The sequence below is a fragment of the Thunnus albacares genome, chromosome 8, assembly GCF_914725855.1.
Source record: "Thunnus albacares chromosome 8, fThuAlb1.1, whole genome shotgun sequence".
In the NCBI taxonomy this organism is placed as follows: Eukaryota; Metazoa; Chordata; class Actinopteri; order Scombriformes; family Scombridae; genus Thunnus; species Thunnus albacares.
In genome coordinates this window covers 33523810-33542801 of record NC_058113.1, presented here as the reverse complement: position 1 = coordinate 33542801, position 18992 = coordinate 33523810, and the positions used below count along the sequence as shown (strand labels likewise).

The following is an 18992-nucleotide window of genomic DNA, read 5'->3' as shown; positions in this document are numbered from 1 at the left end:
AATTAATAAATTAAATCAAATCAAAATCAGAGGTTTAGGTTGCACACTTGGTTTTCTTAACTCCTCTTTGACTTTGTGTGGAATGTTGTTTTTATATAATGGATCTTTTCAAGTCCGTGTGTGAAAGCAGAATAAGTCAAACACCTAGTTGTATCTTTTAATCATTAATTCAACTTTGTCTTCAAACTGCTGTGCACTACAGAGAGGCCTTTTGTCATTCTTTGGGGGGCCTAGGGAGCTATCTTGTCTCTTGCCTAAAAAAAGTGTGCTGGACTTTAGCTCAGCAAAACATGTCAAGAGCTATGTTTAGTTTGGGGCTCCCCAGTCTCCTATGTTTTAAGTAAGTAAAACTCCATATATGTAACATACATGAGGCAAACGTGTGATCAGGTCATGTAACATCTCATGGCCTTATGTGAATTGATTGAACATAGGTTACCTTAGAATGTTATCCAATCAGATGTTGTTCCGTTGTCTTTGGAATACTATATAAGGTGTATTTAATTTTCCTTTTTTGAGACTGCCTGCTGTTTGTCTCCTTATTGTACGTTAATGATTTTTTATCTTAAACCCAGCAGTGTTTTGTGAATGATTTCATATGTGTGTTTAGACAACTTCCATGAAAGGGGCATATGAATGATGCAATTTTATACTCACCCAAGAGCTGTGGTACTGTTAGTTTTATTGCAATGAAAGGATAATTTTGGTTTATTACAACCTGGATTTTACTTTAGAAGTTTTGTCCATTTCTATCAGTAATATTAACATTTTACTCACCAAGTTAATATCTGAGTAGTATACAGGTCTGTCTGTAGAGCATTAGCACCTCAATATTTTGATGACCTCTTTTTCATAGAGTTAATCTTATAGTGTCACAGAATCTGATGTATCACAGAATGTGGTGTAAACCTGTTGTAGGAGCCAAAGATACTGCTGAAATAAGTAACATAAGCAACATTTTTATTGTTCCTTTACGACTATTCTGTTCTTTCAGTAATTAACGGATTTAAATTGTATATTTGAGTCTTATTCTGTGACAACCAGACACTGCTGTAGATCTTTAATCATATAATAAAAAATGCAGTTATTAGGTGTCAGGTGTTTTTCTTTTGTAATGTTATAAATTCTATATATTGATAGCTGACTTCTTCACATGTAACAGTTGATGTGCTGTGCATTATGAGTAGTTGCCTTCTCCTCAAAATGAAGCTGGAGTGAGCGAGGACGTCCTGTTTGATTAATTAATTCTTCTGTCAAGAGACGCGAGTGAGGGGAAACCAGCTGTACATCTTAATCCCCTTAAATTGCATCCACATTTCCCTCGCTTGCGTACTTTCCTTGCGTCTTAGTCCCTGCCACTAAATATGCAAGGAAAAGATACAAGGAGAGAAGAAACGAGGAAATATGTTACTAGACAAATGCCCAAGTTTATCCAGCTGCATTCACAGCATGAACGTGTAGTATCTACACGTCCTTTCCTCTGAAGCTTCCTCTGAAGCTGTGAGGTGACATCTGTTTTTGATGACGGCTGCAGCTGATCACAACTGATCAGCCGGATCAGTCAGCTTGAACAGCTGTAGCAACTTTCGATGGAGTTTGTGTCTGCACTAATGTGCACTGTGCTAATACTAATACAGGTGCACAGTTATCTCTGCCAGAGCAGCTGTTTTCTATCTGCAGCCTGTTACTTGTTTAACAGTCCCTGCACGTGAATAAAAACCTGCATTCTGTATTTATACTGTATCCTGCTCACAGGCACATAAACCATTTCTACTGGCAGAGTGTGTTTACTTATTAATTATTTGCATCTGTATGTGTTGATATTCTGATTGTGTATTAATTATATAATAACCTTGAAAATGATCAAGGTGTCTTTTGAACACTGGAAATTATTTATTAAGCTAAATGTTTCAGGGAAAAGGAAAATTATGTAACTCATATCAAACCTGACACTTAGGAATTTTCAGCCTCACATGTGACTGAATGGAAATGACTATAAATGATTTAAAATATAGATGTGTTTAAAATGTGTTTCTTGCTGACAGACTCCCTGAATTTTATCCATAATGAAAGTTAATGGGAGAAATAACAAAAAAAACCTCCTAATAAATGAAATTGTTTATGGTTCTTTTGTTGATCAGACCGACAATTAACACATATTTTTAATCAGATGGTGAATCAGAAAACAAATAAAAGTGAGTTAATCTGAATTGAGTTAATCTCATCCTTTTAGTGATGTTGTGACTATAACTATGGATCGATGAGATCGAACAATGACCGTCACCACGGTCTTGACCTTGAATGATGCCATCATCTGCCTATTCTCAAAACCATATATTAACAAAGTCATGTGACTGACCTTGATGCTTGGCTCACTCTCTATAAGAGCATCCAGGTGACCATACCTCTTCCTCTTGCCTAGAACACCTCAGCCCCTTCTGAATGACAAGAGATGGTGACAGTCATTGTTCGGTTTCATAGGTCCATAGTTATAGTCATAACTTACGATCTATTTCAACCTCACTCAGACCGCCACGACGGTCTTCACCTTGGATGACGAGTACCATCAGTGTCGCGAGGAACAGAGGACTCCACTCCATCACATCCTCACCCAGCAGCTGAGAGCAGAACGGCAGAATCCAACGGTGCAGGGGATGCCACATTGACCCTGTTAAACCTGGAAAATGTAGAGGGAGCACTCCACATTGCTGCTGCAGATTTCTGAAAGAGGAACCCCTTTTAAAGTGGCCAAGGAAGTGGCTACACTTCTGGTGGAGTGAGCTACCAGATTACCCAGGACTGAGAGGTTCTGCCTAGAATAGGCCTCAGAGATAGTGTAAACAATCCAATGGGATAAACACTGTTTAGACACAGGGAGCCCAAGGTATTTATCATTGAAACAGACAAATAACTGTGAGTGTGAGCATCTGAGAGACTGCGTGCATGCAATATAAGCCCTTAGTGCCCTCACTTGACACAGAGTAAGCAGGCCCCCTTCCCCCTGTGGGAGAGCAGGATAGAGTTGAAATACACTGATCTCAACCACTTGGCTTACTGTCTGAGGGTTTACCTTTAAGCAAAAATGAGGAATTTGGCCAGAGAGACATGCCCGTGTTTTTAGCCCTCCATCCAGCATTCTTCCAGATGGAGCATGTAACTCACTCACTCTTTCGGCAGAACATATAACCAAGAGGAAAGCTGTTTTGTGAGACGGGAAACTTAAGGTTGGACTGCTCTATAGGTTCATAAGAAGCTTGGGTCAGGGATCTTAGCACCAAAAGGAGATCCCATGATGGAGCTCTGAAAGCCCTGCCTAGTTGCAGGCAGTATGCTCCTTTAATGAACTGAGACACTAAGGGATGTCTCTCCACTGTAACACCCCCCAGTGCCTCATGGAAGAGAGATATAGCGGCAGTGTACACCTTAATAGTGCTAGCCACCTTTTCTGAGTCCAAGAGTGACTGTAGAAAGTGGAGAACCAGCTTGATTGGCAAGTGGCTGGATCTTCCCACCTATTCTGACACCACGCAGAGAAGACCCTCAACTTCTGGTCATAGTTAGCACAAGTGGAGGGAGCCCTGGCATTGCCTATGATCTTCAGGACAGCCTCATCTAACCTTTAAGAGAGTGACTGAGAAGGGGCCAAGCCCAGAGCTGCAGGATGGCCGGTTTTGGGTGCCATATTTGACCCTCTGCCCGGGAGAGAAGGTCCACCTTGACTGGCAGGGGCCAAGGTTGACCAACTGGAACTTAGCTATATGCACTTCCTGCATTAATGCTCCACACTGTGTTCAATGTGAGAACTGCATGTGTATACATATAATCACATAGTGGTTTAGATAAGGATTAAATAAAACAAACAACTACATTGTAGGATAAAGTCCCTGCATGTTTCGAAGGCAGACAGCACAAGCCTCAAACAACAGACCAGCTCTTTCTTCAACACCCAAGGAATGCTGGCCCATAAAGTGAGAGTCCTAAACTCCTCACTGACCAGACCATCTAAACAACCTTCTGCAAACAGAAAGGATCAGATAAGGAACCCCCATGTCCTGCATGGTCACCAAACCAGACCACTGACCCAAACCATCTTTGATCCTTCAAGCTACAAGAGCCAGCAAGATAGGAAGACCAATTCACACCACAGTGTAAACTGATACCATTTGCTTAAACAACCCCCACCATTGGTTATTATAACTCACCTCTAAGAGCCAGTCACACACAGAGACGAGCTGGCACCAACTTTTGTCTCACAGTGGATTTTGACTTTCAAGACTTGAGTGACCAACCCAAGAACTGACTGATCACTGGGGAACCCAGTATAAGGCACAAGACATGCTGCACTATATGCCATGCCCCATTCACACACACACACATACACAAATGGCATGGACCCCTGCCGTTTGCAGTCAGACCAAAGACCAGAGGACTTTAAAACCCTTGGATTAGTTTTAGATTATGTCTAAGGACAATTACTGTTGTATGTTGATGTGTGTATATCATATGTATGTTGTTATGTACTTTGGTTAGACTTTTATTCCACTGCCTTTAAGCCAAGACATGTACCACTAACATAATCCCATCATCCATGATAAACCTATCATGTTTAGTACTTTTCTGCTTGTTTCACTGTCAGAACACTAAAGCCACTATCCAAATTGCAAAATTAGGAATCATGAAATTGTTAAATTGTAAATACGTTGTTTAATAGAGTAACCATATCCAGGAACTGTACCCGCCTGTCTGTGGAATGGGTTGTCCAAAATTTGTCAGCTTGAGGCATCTATCAACACTGAATGCTGTCACTCTTTTCAGGTCTCAACCATTTGATCCACTGCTGTTGGAGAGTTAGGGGAATCTGATCATCCCATCCATAGCTCCTCCTACACAGATCCTGTAGTATGAGTTTAGCTGGAGGTGTGAATGACGCAAGATATCCAAAAGGATCATAAACTGAGCTGATCACAGATAGAATCCCATGTCTAATATGGGGCTGTTCTTTGAGTGCCATCTTGAACTTGGAAGTGTCTATCTGGAGTGAATAAATCTATCTTTAGGTGTGAGTGATCATTGATATATAATAAGTAGGCCTAAATGAATGAAAGTAAGAGAACTAGTGTGAAGGAGAGGAGGGAAATTGACTATGGAAACAGAATAAAAACAAATTAGACCGCGAACTCACTGCTCCATCCCTTTTTAGTTATTTTCCTAGCTATTTCAAATGACCATCTAGCTTATTGGTGTTTATGTAATCATCGACTTAAATTTCTCCTTTTCATCCTTTTCCCTTCTCATATCTTCCTTAGTATTTTGGTTATGACAAGACTAAACTGATGTGGAATACTGAGGGAATACTGAGGAACTGAAGAACTGAAGAAAAGATAAAAGTTTGTTTGTTTGCTTATTTCAGTTTAATTTATTCAAGGAAGAAGTAAAAGAAAGAAAATTTGAATAATTTATATATTTTTGGCAAATGTAGGCCTAGTTTATTTGTTTTGTTGATGCTGTAGCTATTGTCTTTTTCTTTTCCTTTTTTACCCCTAAATTATATAACAGCATCCAATAAACACAGAGAAAAGTGAGAACCCCTGTGGACGTCTTAGTTTTGCCTTTGCCCATATAAAGATTAGGATGACAGCAAACCAATTACTAGAGGGACAGTGAAAGACTTTAGGAAAGGGAAAGAGTTTGCCTTCCTTATTTTTTATTTTTTTTCATAAGACCAAGTGTTCAGAATTGCAAATGCTCAAGTTTTTTCCTCCTCATATAGCTCATCAAGGAGAGAAGTAACTATTATTATAAAAACTCATATACCATTTCAGAAGACAAATAGTATGGTGGACAACGAAGGAAGATTTGTTTTAGTGACGGGCTGAATAGAACATGTAGAAATAATCATAAATATTTATTACCCGCCAGATAAGGGCGCTGAATTTATGAACCAAATTACTGATTTAGAGGTAACTCAAGGAAAAGGAACAATTATTATTGGAGGGGATCTGAATCTTGTCTTAAATCCTAACTTAGACTCAACAACAGGACTTAAACATAAGTCTGAGAAAAATGCTAACATCTCAAGGAAAGCATGTGGAGAGATACTTACAAAACAAAAACATTATAATGGAGGACCAAAATCCATTAAAATTTTAGCCTACAGGCTTAAGAAACAAAAAAATAAATGTTATGTTACTAAGCTAAAGGATGATACATCAAAAATTCTAACAGATAAAAGCAATCTTGCAGAAGCTTTTGCAAAGTACTATGAGGAACTATATAAGGATGAAGCCAACAACATAGATATTGAGAAGAATGGAAATATACCTTAAGAACCTTAAGTTAAAACAAGTCTCATTATCGCAAAATGTGAATCTTAAAACAGTAACAGAAGATGAAATATCACAACAAATTAGGAAATTTAAAAAAAGAGAAGGCCCCAGGAGATGATGGGTACACTAATGAATTTTATAAGGAGTTCAGAGAATTATTGACACCTCTATTACTAAAAGCCTATAATTTTGCCCTAGAATCAGGTAAATGGGCATCAACATGGAATTCATCTGTAATTACAATTATTCATAAAGATGGAAAGGATATAACTATATTCTAATATTATCTATTATAGCAAATAGGCTTAAAGATATTTTGCCAGATATAATAGATAGAGATCAGTCTGGATTTATCTCTAATAGATTTTTATCTGATAATATAAGACATACTCTAAAAATAATTGATTATTCACAAAAAATAAGAAAGATCTACTTTTGGTGACACTTGATGCAGAAAAAGCTTTTGATAGAATCTTGTGGCCATATATTTTCACAACAGTAAAAGGTTAAAATTAATTTATAAAAACCCAATCGCTCAGGTGAGAGTCAATAGTATTCTGTCAAGACACTTTCATATACAAAAGGGGACCAGACAAGGAGACCCACTGTCTGCGTTGATCTTCGCTCCGTGTATACAATTAAAATGATGGCCCTCTCACAATTCCTCTTCCTCTTTCAGGCCCTACTGGTTTCAATTCCTTCACAAATTTTTAAAAGATGGAATGGAATAATAACTGATTTTATCTGGAATAACAAAAGGAAAAGGGTCCAACTTAAAACATTAATAAAATCTAAAGAACAGAGTCATTTTCATGCCACACAAATAAAGATCATAATGAAATGGACTAATGATAACACAAATCCTAAGTGGTTTATGATTTATGGTTTAAGAAAAAGAGCTAGCTCTGTCAATAAAGACATTACCCTTTATAGATAAGAAAGATATCACACAATACAAAGGGCAAAACAGATGGACTAATAATACTCACACAAATTTGTAAAAAATATAAAATAAAAAACGAATTATTTTATCTTAGAGAAATGGCATGAGACCCTCAATTTAAACCAAACAAAATGGATAATAGATTAAAAGGTTTGGTCATCAAAAGGACTGCAAATATACTCACAAATGCTAATTAAAAATTATGTCAATTCCTTATATCAAATAGATTTGATTTAGCCCAGTCAAATTTTTATAAATACTTACAATTTAAAACTATATCAACAATTTTCACAAAAGAGAAGGAAACCAAGAGCAGCACCCTTTAACAAGATTTATGATAAAAAAAATATAATATGGACACCAAGAATACTCTTTCCAAAATACATAAAATACTACAGGATAATATTGAAACCAGTGGCGGCTGGTGACTCAAAAAACTGGGGAGGACAGGAGGAAAACTGACATGGAATCTTACAACAAACCGCATCAAACTATATCATTGTTTGATGGGTGGGGAGCAACTTTATACGCCAATAAAACAATTTGCTTTCAAAAACAAAACCCCCTGAGTGGTGTAAAGGCTGCTTCTTTAAAGACATTTAGCATATACATATTGTTTCTAAACAAAGAAGAGCTCAACTTAGCCATGGAGTGGTTCAGATGTGTCATTTTACCAACAAAGTGAAATTCAAATTTATAGTATTGCTCTATTGTGACAACAGATTTATGTTCTCATCAAAAACAGACAACATATCACATGATTTACACGTGTTTCCTGTGTATTTTCTTAGTATACAGAAAGAAATAAAGTACCACAAAGCTTATAACCTGATACAGGAACAGATCAGTGCTGAATACTAGAGAGACTGAACACTAAAAACATTCACAGATCTAAAAGTGTAGGTTCACATCAGAAAGTATTAATGCACTTGTTATTCTAGTTAGTTTAAGCTTATTACTCAATATACGACTCAGCTTATAAACAAACTGAAGAAATTGTCACAAGCCAGCAGCCAGACCTTCTGCACACTCATTCACTAATCACACAACATCAACAGGTGACTGAACAGCCATTCAATTAAAAACTGGATCAATTCCAAATGAATGAGTGAGTCCAGACAGCTCACTGTAACTTCAACAAGCAAAATACCCACAACACATTATATATATATATATATATATCTGCTGCATTCTTGTTAAGAGACATTTAACCATCAGAGATGAAATTAGCGACAGAGAGAGAGAAGCTGTATCTGACTCACATTATCTGACGTCTTCTTCTTTCTATCATGGAGATGAAGTATTCATGTCATAACGTCCATTTGTGACTGTTGGTCATCTTGTTTGTTAGTTAACAGAACTTTGTGGCTGCTGCTTAACCAGTCTGATATCATTATCAACAATGACAAACAAGCTAACTCTCCTGGTTGTTTCTCCGGTTTCTTCTCTCTCCAGCCTCCATGGCGGCGTCCTGCTGCTGCTGCGCTGCCCAGTCCAAATCTATTCTCCCATTAGCTTAACAACAGTCCTTAACAGTCCTTCCATGGATGTATAAAGAGTCCTTCAGGCTGCTACAACAAGCTAACTGTTGTGTCAGCTAACGCAAGGAGCTATCTATTGCTCGTTATCTACTGCTGCTACTCTGCCTTACAGTGGAGAGAAGTGCAGATGAAATCTGGAAACTATGCAATGTCAATATGTATTCTGGTTGTTGATTGGTTAGGGAGGACGTCCTCCCTTGGAGCGTCATTTTACGTGTCTTGACCAATCATAGATTAGCATGAAAAAAAATGAAGTACATTAAATTGATGTAAGAGATCCTGCCCTGTGGAGGACAGCATGCACCCATCCTCCTCTGTCCCCCACTCCCCCATCACTGCTCCCCACCACCAAGCCCCCAGGAACAGTGCCGGGCTGTGAGGCCAATTTGACATAGCAGCCAAACCGTGTAATTACAACACCATGTGACGCTGTTGGGCCCAAAAAGACTTTTTTCCATAGACTTACATTGTGAAAGAAACATCCGTAAATCAGCGGATAAATTTTTTTGAGCATCACAACCCCCATGATGACTCGTCTCACTATCAGAATTTGATTCATTCGGTCCAATCACATTTCGAAAGCCTAAAAGAGCTGCACAAGTAAATTGTTTTATCCCCATTCAAGATAGCCGGAGGTCTAAACCGCAAGTAGCCGGCTTGGCCGAAGAAAGCCACTGGTGCGCTTGCTCTATGGGCCCAATGATCCCGGAAGATCCGGGTAATTTTATAAGTGGATGTCGAACTTTTTCGGCTGCATGCGCCACTGAGCAACTTTCATAGGAATGAACGGGGCCCCACCTCCGACACTGTATCCAGTTCTCTTTATACATCCATGTCCACCACCACTTCACACACACTGCCCTTTCTCCTCCTGCCCTGCAAGTGTTGCTGTGGAAGCATTTTAACCAGAATTTCAAAAATGGATTTTTTCCAAAGAAGAGAGAAAAAATATTTTATAAATAATAGTGAGATTTGGAAATGGTTTATTTCAACCAAATTTTGTTTTTGTTTTTTTTTAATATATTTTGATCTTCCTCTTGCATCTCAAAAAATATAGGCGGAGAAACCTCCTCTGCCTCTATGGAGCAGCCGCCACTGATTGTTAATCTGTATAAGTGAAGTCAAGACTGCAGATTCTCATTCCACAGTGAATTCTCCCGAGTCATAAACTCCTTGGTGAACAACTGAAATAAACAGTGCATTTTTTCAATTCACTGTTTGAATCAAACTTTACATCTTCCAAGCATAAAAACCTCATTACCGTAATAACGGAAGTGTACACGCAGTATCCATAGCAATTATGTGGCGGCTCACTTGATTGTAATTTCTGCAGTGGTGGCTGGCTTGAATGCGGTACTTTTCTGACACTCGCTCTCTCGCTTAACCACTCACTCGCTTACGCTCTGCCCTACCCCGCTTTAAAAGGAGTTACACTACCTGGAGTTTCCCAGGCAACGACACAGATGTTGATTCACGTTTCGAAAGAGCGCTGCTCAGAGGCTGCCAAATGCTATTGATTTCCGAATGAATGGATATTTGGCGTTATTTTGGCACTTAAAAAATATTTTTTGGCCTAGCGGGGGTTCTCGTTGCCCTGGCGGCCCGCCAGGCCTGTACTGTTATAGGGGAAACACTGCATGGCAATCAATACCAAAAATCATTTCTTGTCCATGCAGATATTCTCATCAGCTACATTCCTTTTCTGTTCCTGTTCTTTTTGCACTGCCACCATCTCCACGATAGCTACAACCAACTGCCCGTTAGCAACGGGTCTGGTTACAACAAGCGGAACAGAAAAAGCAAGATACTATGTCGGAACTTTACAGTGTAACACCCAGCGGAAGTAAACAACACGGGAGCTAGTCACGTTAGCTGCTTGGTGTCGGTGCTTGGAAGAGGTCTCGTAGCAGGACACGGAGATATCTTACTCGGAATTAAGCAACAATGTCTTCGGTTCAGTGTTTGAGAGAGTTAATGAACGAGCGACTAACTGCTGCTGCTGAAGAAATATTCCGAGTTTTTCAAGAAACTATCTCAGAGTACGAGAAAGAGATCGACCGTCAGCGCAGACTGCTCGATATCGTTTGGAAACCTGAAATAAAGTTACACAGAACAGGTCTGTAACCTTAATTATTTTTAATATAAAACAGAATAATCAGCTTCATATACCACCACAATGGTCAAAATATATACTTTTAATTATTTCAGCGGCTGATTCCCCGTTTTTACACCACTTACCTTGTGAAAAACTGTTAGACATCGTAGCAAAAGGCTTAACGCTGTTTAAACCCACTTTCAGATTAATGAAACTTTTATTTTGCTTATGAAAATTTTAAAAAATCGATTTCACATTTCTCCATCCAGACCACAATAGACCAGGTCTAGATCAAAGAGTTTTAGCACTTTATTATTACCTCCGTAGTACACACTCGGCATGCATGGGAGCAGAATATCGTTCTCCACAGTGCAACACGTAACAGATATACAGTCACTAAAAGCAGATACTCTGGTCAGCCATAGTCATGTCTTGTGTTGGTACTGCTGAATGTGTTTGAGTGCAATAATAATCCTTTCCTGCATGCAGTACTGTACATTTTTGTGGTGTTTCTGATAAATAAGGTCTTATTTGCAATATGGGATTGGCGCTGTGTGCCAAGTGGGAGATATAATAAGTATAATAATTAAGGAAGTATACAGGATAATTACAGGACACAGAATACAGATTAGTGTCCATAAATAGTGCAAAATCAGTTCCAAAGGAAGAAAGTGGCTGGTGTAATTCAACATATGTGTGTGCATGTTGGGCTTTCTTCACAAAAACCACAAAACTTAGACTTGTCAAATCTGGACTTTCAACTCAGTGGAGTCGCTGGACTCTCCTTGTTAATCTAAGTATAGTGGTTCTTGATCTGGACCAAGTGTACTGCAGTCTGCATATAGAAATATCAGTAAAGTCGCTCTGTTTCTATTTTCACAAATAGAATAAAGGTTTTACATATCTTAAAGTGGGTTTAAACAGCGTTAAGGCTTTTGTTACAATGTCTGACACTTTTTTATCAAGTGTTAAGTGGTGCAAAATCTGAGAATCAGCTTAATAACTGTTAAGAGCTGATAACTCATCAGAAAGTCATTCAACCCTTTATTAATGATTTCAGAGTTTCTCCTAGAACACCCAGGTCATCAGCAGTCCTCCAGTTATAAATGATTATGAATGAATGAATATGAATCATCAATAAAGGGTAATTGTGTTAATGTGTTATGGTTGTTAATGTTAATGGTTTATAAATGATTTATAAAGCATTAGCAATTATTTATTAACCATTAATGAAGTCATTAATTAATGCTTATAAAGCCTTTATAAAGGATGCCTTATCAGAAAATGTTACAAGATTTTCTCTTCAGCCTTTCCCCTTTGTCCTTCCAGAGCTCCCACAGCAACATGTCTGTAAGGAGGAGGAGGTTCTCGCTGACCAGCAGCTCTGTAACCCGGAGAGTAACACCAGTCTGGATCAAGAGGACCCAGAGCCTCCACAGATTAAAGAGGAACAGGAGGAACTCTGCACCAGTCTGGACCAAGAGGACCCAGAGCCTCCACAGATGAAAGAGGAACAGAAGGAACTCTGCACCAGTCTGGAGGGAGAACAGCTGGTGCTGAAGCAGGAGACAGAAACCTTTATGTTGACTCCTACTTGTGATGAAAGTGAAGATCAGACTCTGGACTTGAGTCCTGATGAAACTCAGAGAGAAGCAGAGAAAGAGCATGTTGTCAGCATGTCAGTTAAAAGTTCTGTGGAACCAGAACCAAACAGTGACGACCAGCTGTTCTCTCACAACTCTGATGTAGCTGAGAGCCAAGATCACAAAGGAGGCAAACATGGAGACTCAGGATCAACTAGAAAAGCAGAGCCAAAACTAAAGAAGAGACGTCACAGAAGCAAAAATCACACTAACAATGAAGACAACTCTACCAAATTAAAGATTCACAGTAATACTGATACAGGGGAAAAGTCCTTCAAGTGCGACATTTGTGGGAAATCTTTTATGTGCAAGTCCATCTTGCACAGACATCTAAGAGTCCATACAGGTGAGAAGCCGTATCCATGTAATACCTGTGAGAAAAGATTCTCTCAGCTAGGTGCATTAAAAGTGCATCTGAGAGTTCACACAGGTGAGAGGCCCTACCCATGTAACACTTGTGAGAAAAGGTTCTCTGAGCTGGGCAAATTAAAAGTACATATGAGAATCCACACAGGTGAGAAGCCGTACTCATGTAACACTTGTGGGAAGAGATTCTCTCAGCTGGGTGCATTAAACCTGCATATGAGAACACACACAGGTGAGAAGCCGTACCCCTGCAACACCTGTGGGAGAAGATTTAGTGACATGACAACAGTGAAAAGGCATATAAGAACACACACAGGGGAAAAGCCGTACACATGTAACACTTGTGAGAAAAGATTCTCTGAGCTGTGCGCATTGAAACGACACATGAGAGTCCACACAGGGGAGATGTCATACAGTTGTACAACTTGTGGGAGAGAGTTCAGGCGTAGACATCACTTGAAGTTCCACATGAGAAGTCACGCAGTGGGAAAAGATTCTGTCAGATTTCAGACTTGAAAAGGCACATAAGAATTCATTCAGATTAGAAGCTGCATAATTACAAAACATGCAGAAGAGCTTTGTGGTGACTTTACAATCTACATGAGAAGAACCTGCTGCAACACAGAAAAGATTCTGTCATGCGTCTGAATTGGGAAAAGCATATAAGAGTCCACACAAGCAAGTAGCCTTGTATTTGTGACACATTCCAGAGGATTCAGTTGTGATTATGGATAAAACACATAAGAACACATAATGGCAGCACATGTCAACAAAAACAATCCATAAACAGGACAAACAATTGAGCTGAACTCACCTGCAAGCAAGTGTTCAGCAAACATCTTGAAGAATCATGAAGAAGAGGTCAGAATATCTTCATGTAAGTTGTATATGGTCAACAACACTATCAAGTTCTGTTAAACTGAACTCTGAACTTTTCTATTCTTCACATAACTGTAACTATTCAAACTGTTAGCAACAGCATTTCTTTGAAATAATTTTAATCTCCCAAATCTTTGAAAAATCTTTGTTACTCAACAAGTGCACAGTAGTGGTTGTCAAAATGATGGTGCCAAATGTTACGGCTTCAAAAGACAAGGGTCTGCATTTATGAAGTTTATTAGAATCATTTATGGAATTGGAGTTTCAAGTTCAATAAGGACTTAAAATTCACATACTTTCTACAAGTACTTGATATTTACAAGTGAAGACTCCTATTTTTGCAAGAAGTTAAAATGTATATGCAAGAGTAACTGACATGACATGTAATAATGTTTTTAATAGTCATAATAATGTTCATACAGTACCTCAGTTATGTGAGTGGATTGTCAGATCTCTGATGTTGAAAGAGAGAAACCCTCTGGAGGTGTTGATTCACTTAAACCTACAGTGTGGAACTTCTACATATAAATGAACGTCCGTTACATTGAAGCCAAACAAGTTCACACAATGCCGATTAAGCCTATAATCGCCAGATAGATCTCTCTATATTTCACAGCATACAGAGTTTTTAAAGCTCATGTTGGGCACGACATTCCCGCACTGACCGTTTGGCTGTTCATCATGCGGCTCTTCTAGACTTTCCAAATGTTATCGAACAGAATGGATCAAATTCTGATAGTGAAGCCAGTCATTTTGCGGGGGTTTGCTCAAAACAATTTATCCATATCCATTTTTGCACATGAGAGCTTCTGCATGCCTGTATAAGGTCATATTCAGACCAAATCAGGTGTTGCCGTGCACCGCTGCAAGGCTGAGCGGAGATGTGCATGTGTCTTTAAGTTTTCATACTTAAAACTAAAGTCTTTTTGTCTGTTTAATATTTAGGGACCGAGCCCAAAAGGCAGAGGACTACTGTAAAACAGTAGTCCGAGCCTAAGGGCGAGGACCCTATTGTTTTTCGTGTGTTTGTTTCTTTCTTTCTTTCTTTTTTTATTTCTTTCTTTATTATTACACCACTTAAATCCTAAATTTGACCCCCTAAACATGCTCAAAAACTCACCAAATTTGGCACGCACATCAGGTCTGGTGAAAAATTTGTTAAAATCTAAAAATTAACCCCTAAAGTGCCAAAATGTGCTCTCTAGCGCCACCTATGTGACTAAAATGGCTGCCACAGCCCGTAGAAATGTCGTAGAGAAATCAAACTAAAATTCAGTTATTCATCTCATCAAGACCTACAAATCATACGCTGACACCGCTGACCTAAATCCAACAGGAAGTCCACAATTAGCCTTTCAAAATAAGACTTTGCCCCAATTTCGGCCCCTGAACAAACGTTATCGTTATCAGCTTCAAACTTTAATAGATGACTTCTGACACTATGCTGAAAAAAAATTGTTTAAAACTTTGTAATAACTTGAATGGTTTGGATTTTATAAGCCCTCAGAATTGCAGTGCCACATCACCCTTACAATGTAAAGCAATGGGGAGGCATGATCTTTGTGTCAGACAGAGGCTTCTGATGTCTAACAAATCTGTTAGGTCTGACCACTTTCAAACCTGTATCAATGGATTCGCCATGAAATTTCCCACTGAAATATGATTTTTAATGTAAGATTTGGCCAAAGTAATGGGATTTATGAGGAGATTTCACAAGAAGAGTACTCTAACGTTCTCCTCTCCAACTGAGAGGGAGAGAGGGGTGTGTGCCGCACACAGTGGAGGCTGGTCCATAGAGGCAGAGGAGGTTGATCCTCTATTTTTTTGGGAGGCAAGAGGGAGATCAAAATATAAAAAAGAATATTTGGTTGAAATTAACCAAATCTCAGTATTATTTACAACATATTTTTTTCTCTCTTCTTTGGAAGAGACACGTAAAATGATGCTCCAAGATAGGACAGCCTCCCTAACCAATCAACAACCAGAATGCAATCTTGACATCGAGTTGATCCAATGATAGTTTCCAGAATTCATCTTCAATTCTCTCCACTGTAAGGCAGAGTAGCAGCAGTAGATAGCTCCTTCCGTTAGCCAACGCAGCTGGCTGTTGTGTGAATTTATCTCCTTAACAAGAATGCAGCAAATATATATATATATATATATATATATATATATATATATATATATATATATATATATATATATATATATATATAATGTGTTGTGACTAGTTTGCTTGTTGAAGTTATAGTGAGCTGTCTGGACTCACTCATTCATGTGGAATTGATCCTGTTTTTAATTGATTGGTTGTTCAGTCACCTGTTGATGTTGTATGATTAGTGAATGAGTGTGCAGGAGGTCTGTCTGCTTGCTTCTGACAGTTTCTTTAGTTCGTTTTTCAGCTGAGTCGTATATTGAGTAATAAGCTTAAAGTAACTAGAATAACAAGTGTTAACTGGTGTGGATTAATTGCAAAATTTAATGTCTCATTTAAGACAAAGTAAACAAACTGCTGTAAGTACAAGTCATGGGCAGACAGCCCGTCGCTAACAGGGATTTTGAAGGGTAACGATCAAACCAGCATCTAACGGGTCTGAAGTGACATCTGTGTATGTTTACACACTGCTTGATGTGCTGCAGCTGAGCAGCTAATTAGCATATAGCTGCTAACTGACATTAGTGGTGAATGTTTGTTTGGCGGCTCGTTCAACAAGCTGCAGGACAAGACGTGTGTTCATGTTTCTAAGTTATTATTAAGTTTTGATGATGTGGACAGAGGGTTTCATTCACTACCATGTTTAAAAGAGGAAGGTATCAGGCCTCATATTGCAATAATTGAGCATTGAATATTTCATATATTTTATTTTATTTAAACATTGGACATCTTAAATGTTGTTTGTCTTGAATGTTTTGATTTCAGACCATGGGCAAAAGTTCATTGCTGTTTCGTGCTGTAAGTGTGTTACAGAATAAATAGAAAACAAAGTTTTATTTGTCTCCCCCTTTTTTTGCTGATCACAGGAAAACACAAGCAAGTCCACTTTAATTACATACACATTTATTATTTATTATTATACCACAGCCACAAGTAAATGCATGATGCAGAGTTATCTATTGTGTAGTTGGTATGAGAGACCTGATAAACAGATGAGATGACTGTTACTTGAGAAGCAGTGAGTCAAATCAACAGCACAACAGATTAGTTCTGAATTGGTAATTGAATTTACAAATCATGAAAGCACCAGGGTTTAAGCAAGCTGATGAAGATTTTGTATGAAATCTTGATTGCTCCCTGGGGTAGCGTCTTGTGGAGAATGGAGTCCGATGTGCTGGGGTGAGGAGCTGGAGTCTGGATCCTGTAATAATGAGTGAGTCGGCCAGCCCAGAGTTGAAAAGTTCCCATTTGAAGAGAGCTCCTAGTTCATGCTCTCCTAGTCTTGATCCTCAACTCATGACTCTAGACTTTTGAGGTTTCACCTCCTATTGCTCTGAATCACATTTATTTTCACACTTTCAAAATGCAAACTTTCCACAGACATGGCAGAAAGCAAGAAGACAAAGACAAAAGCAAGCAGTAGCCCAAAAAAGAGTCTCAGATAAGACACTGTTTTAAAGTTTCAGTCTACCCGCCCAGAAAGTGCATCCTGGCCAATCCCAGGGGTTGCAGAGTTCTGGGGGAGCAGAGTCAGTCCCCTCCTGTCCACCATCAGGAGGGTAAAATTCCAGAATGTGGTTATACTTTTAATCAAAGTATTTACAATTTAATAATTTTCATGTTTACTAATTTTGCATTTTTGATAGTAGTTTTAGTGTTCTGAAAGTGAAACAAGCAGAACAGTACTAAACATGATAGTGTTATCATAGATGATGGGATTATGTTAGTGGTACATTTCTTGGCTTCAAGGCATAAAATGGAATAAATGGAATAAAAATCTAACTAAAGTACATAACAACACATATTGTGATATACACACATATACTAACATACAATATTAATTGTCCTTGGATAAATTCTAAAACTACATTTGTAAATCCATGGATTTTACAGTCCTCTGCTCTCCTTAATCTGACGGCAGGGGTCCATGCCATTTGAATGTGTGTGTGTGTGTGTGTGTGTGTGTGTGTGTGTGTGACTTGGGCATGGCATATTGTGCAGCATGTCTTCTGCCTTATGCTGGTTTGCCCAGTGATCAGTTCTTGGGTTGGTCATTCAAGTCCTGAAAATCAAAATCCACAGTGGGATTAAAGTTGGTGCTAGTTTGTCTCTGTGTGTGACTGGTGTTTAGAGGTGAGTTATGATAGCCAAGGGTGGGGGGCGTTTACGTAAATGGTACTATCAATTCACACTGGGGTGTGAATTGGTCTTCCCATCTTGCTGGCTCTTGTAGTTTGAAGGATGAAAGGCCCTGTTTACAACTGGCATTAACATGCGTCTTGGGTGATCCGATCACAAGTGGACAGCTTTAAGTAGGTCTGTTTGCACCTGGCATTAACATGCGTCTCCACATGTGTCCTGAGTAACCACTTGTGATCGGATCTCACTTCTTCGCTCTATATGCAAATAAACACATACATCATTACCATTTGCAAAGACCAAATTCGTTCATAATAAACCAGTGGGAGGACCGGGGGTTTGTGTACCCTCCGTCCAAAGCTGTGTTCAACTTATTTGATAACAGGATAAACAAATATACACAAATATACAATGCATTGTGCCCCCTCACAAAAATCAGATGCTCTTGCACGGCATCGGAATATAGACACATATACAGAGTAATATGCAGCGACATAGAACAGGTCAACATGTAAAGCTGCTATCTTTTACTCTGGTTGGCATGTTACCTTAAATCAAGGAGTCTCCACTGCAGAAGAAGATTGAAGCTTCTCTAAAACTATGTGAATTAACAAAAAAACACAGCTGTGAAATAAAAGTACAATAAAAAGTAATGCAATTCTTTGTGCAATAGATATTAAAAAACTGGATAAATTCACAAAAAATTTATAAATTCAAGTACAAGTACCTCAAACCTTTACTGATTTTTTGACTTTCAGATTTTGATTAGGGCATAAATTATCAGCAAGTGGTCAAATATCAACCCGACACAGCAGACATTTCTTATTTCTAGTTTAAAGACATAAAGCATCTGTGCAGTTATTGCTGCTTATTTATAAGCCACAAATGACACTGAGTCAACTCGT

General features: G+C 38.7%; 2 protein-coding genes across 2 annotated transcripts in view; both read left to right on the top strand.

The window, feature by feature from the left end:
• Positions 1 to 2666, top strand: part of LOC122988123 (NLR family CARD domain-containing protein 3-like) — a 33295-nt gene extending 30629 nt beyond the window's left edge. Inside the window, 1 exon segment of the mRNA XM_044360283.1 lies at positions 2529 to 2666. Within this exon segment, the coding sequence (XP_044216218.1) occupies positions 2529 to 2666 (138 nt within the window).
• Positions 2667 to 10560: 7894 nt separating this feature from the next.
• LOC122987232 (zinc finger protein 37-like) lies at positions 10561 to 14781 on the top strand. Its single transcript, XM_044359008.1, has 2 exons — positions 10561 to 10926; positions 12235 to 14781. The coding sequence occupies exons 1-2, from the start codon at positions 10755 to 10757 to the stop codon at positions 13428 to 13430; spliced, it is 1368 nt and encodes a 455-aa protein (XP_044214943.1). The 5' UTR covers positions 10561 to 10754; the 3' UTR covers positions 13431 to 14781.
• The last annotated feature ends 4211 nt before the right edge of the window (positions 14782 to 18992 follow it).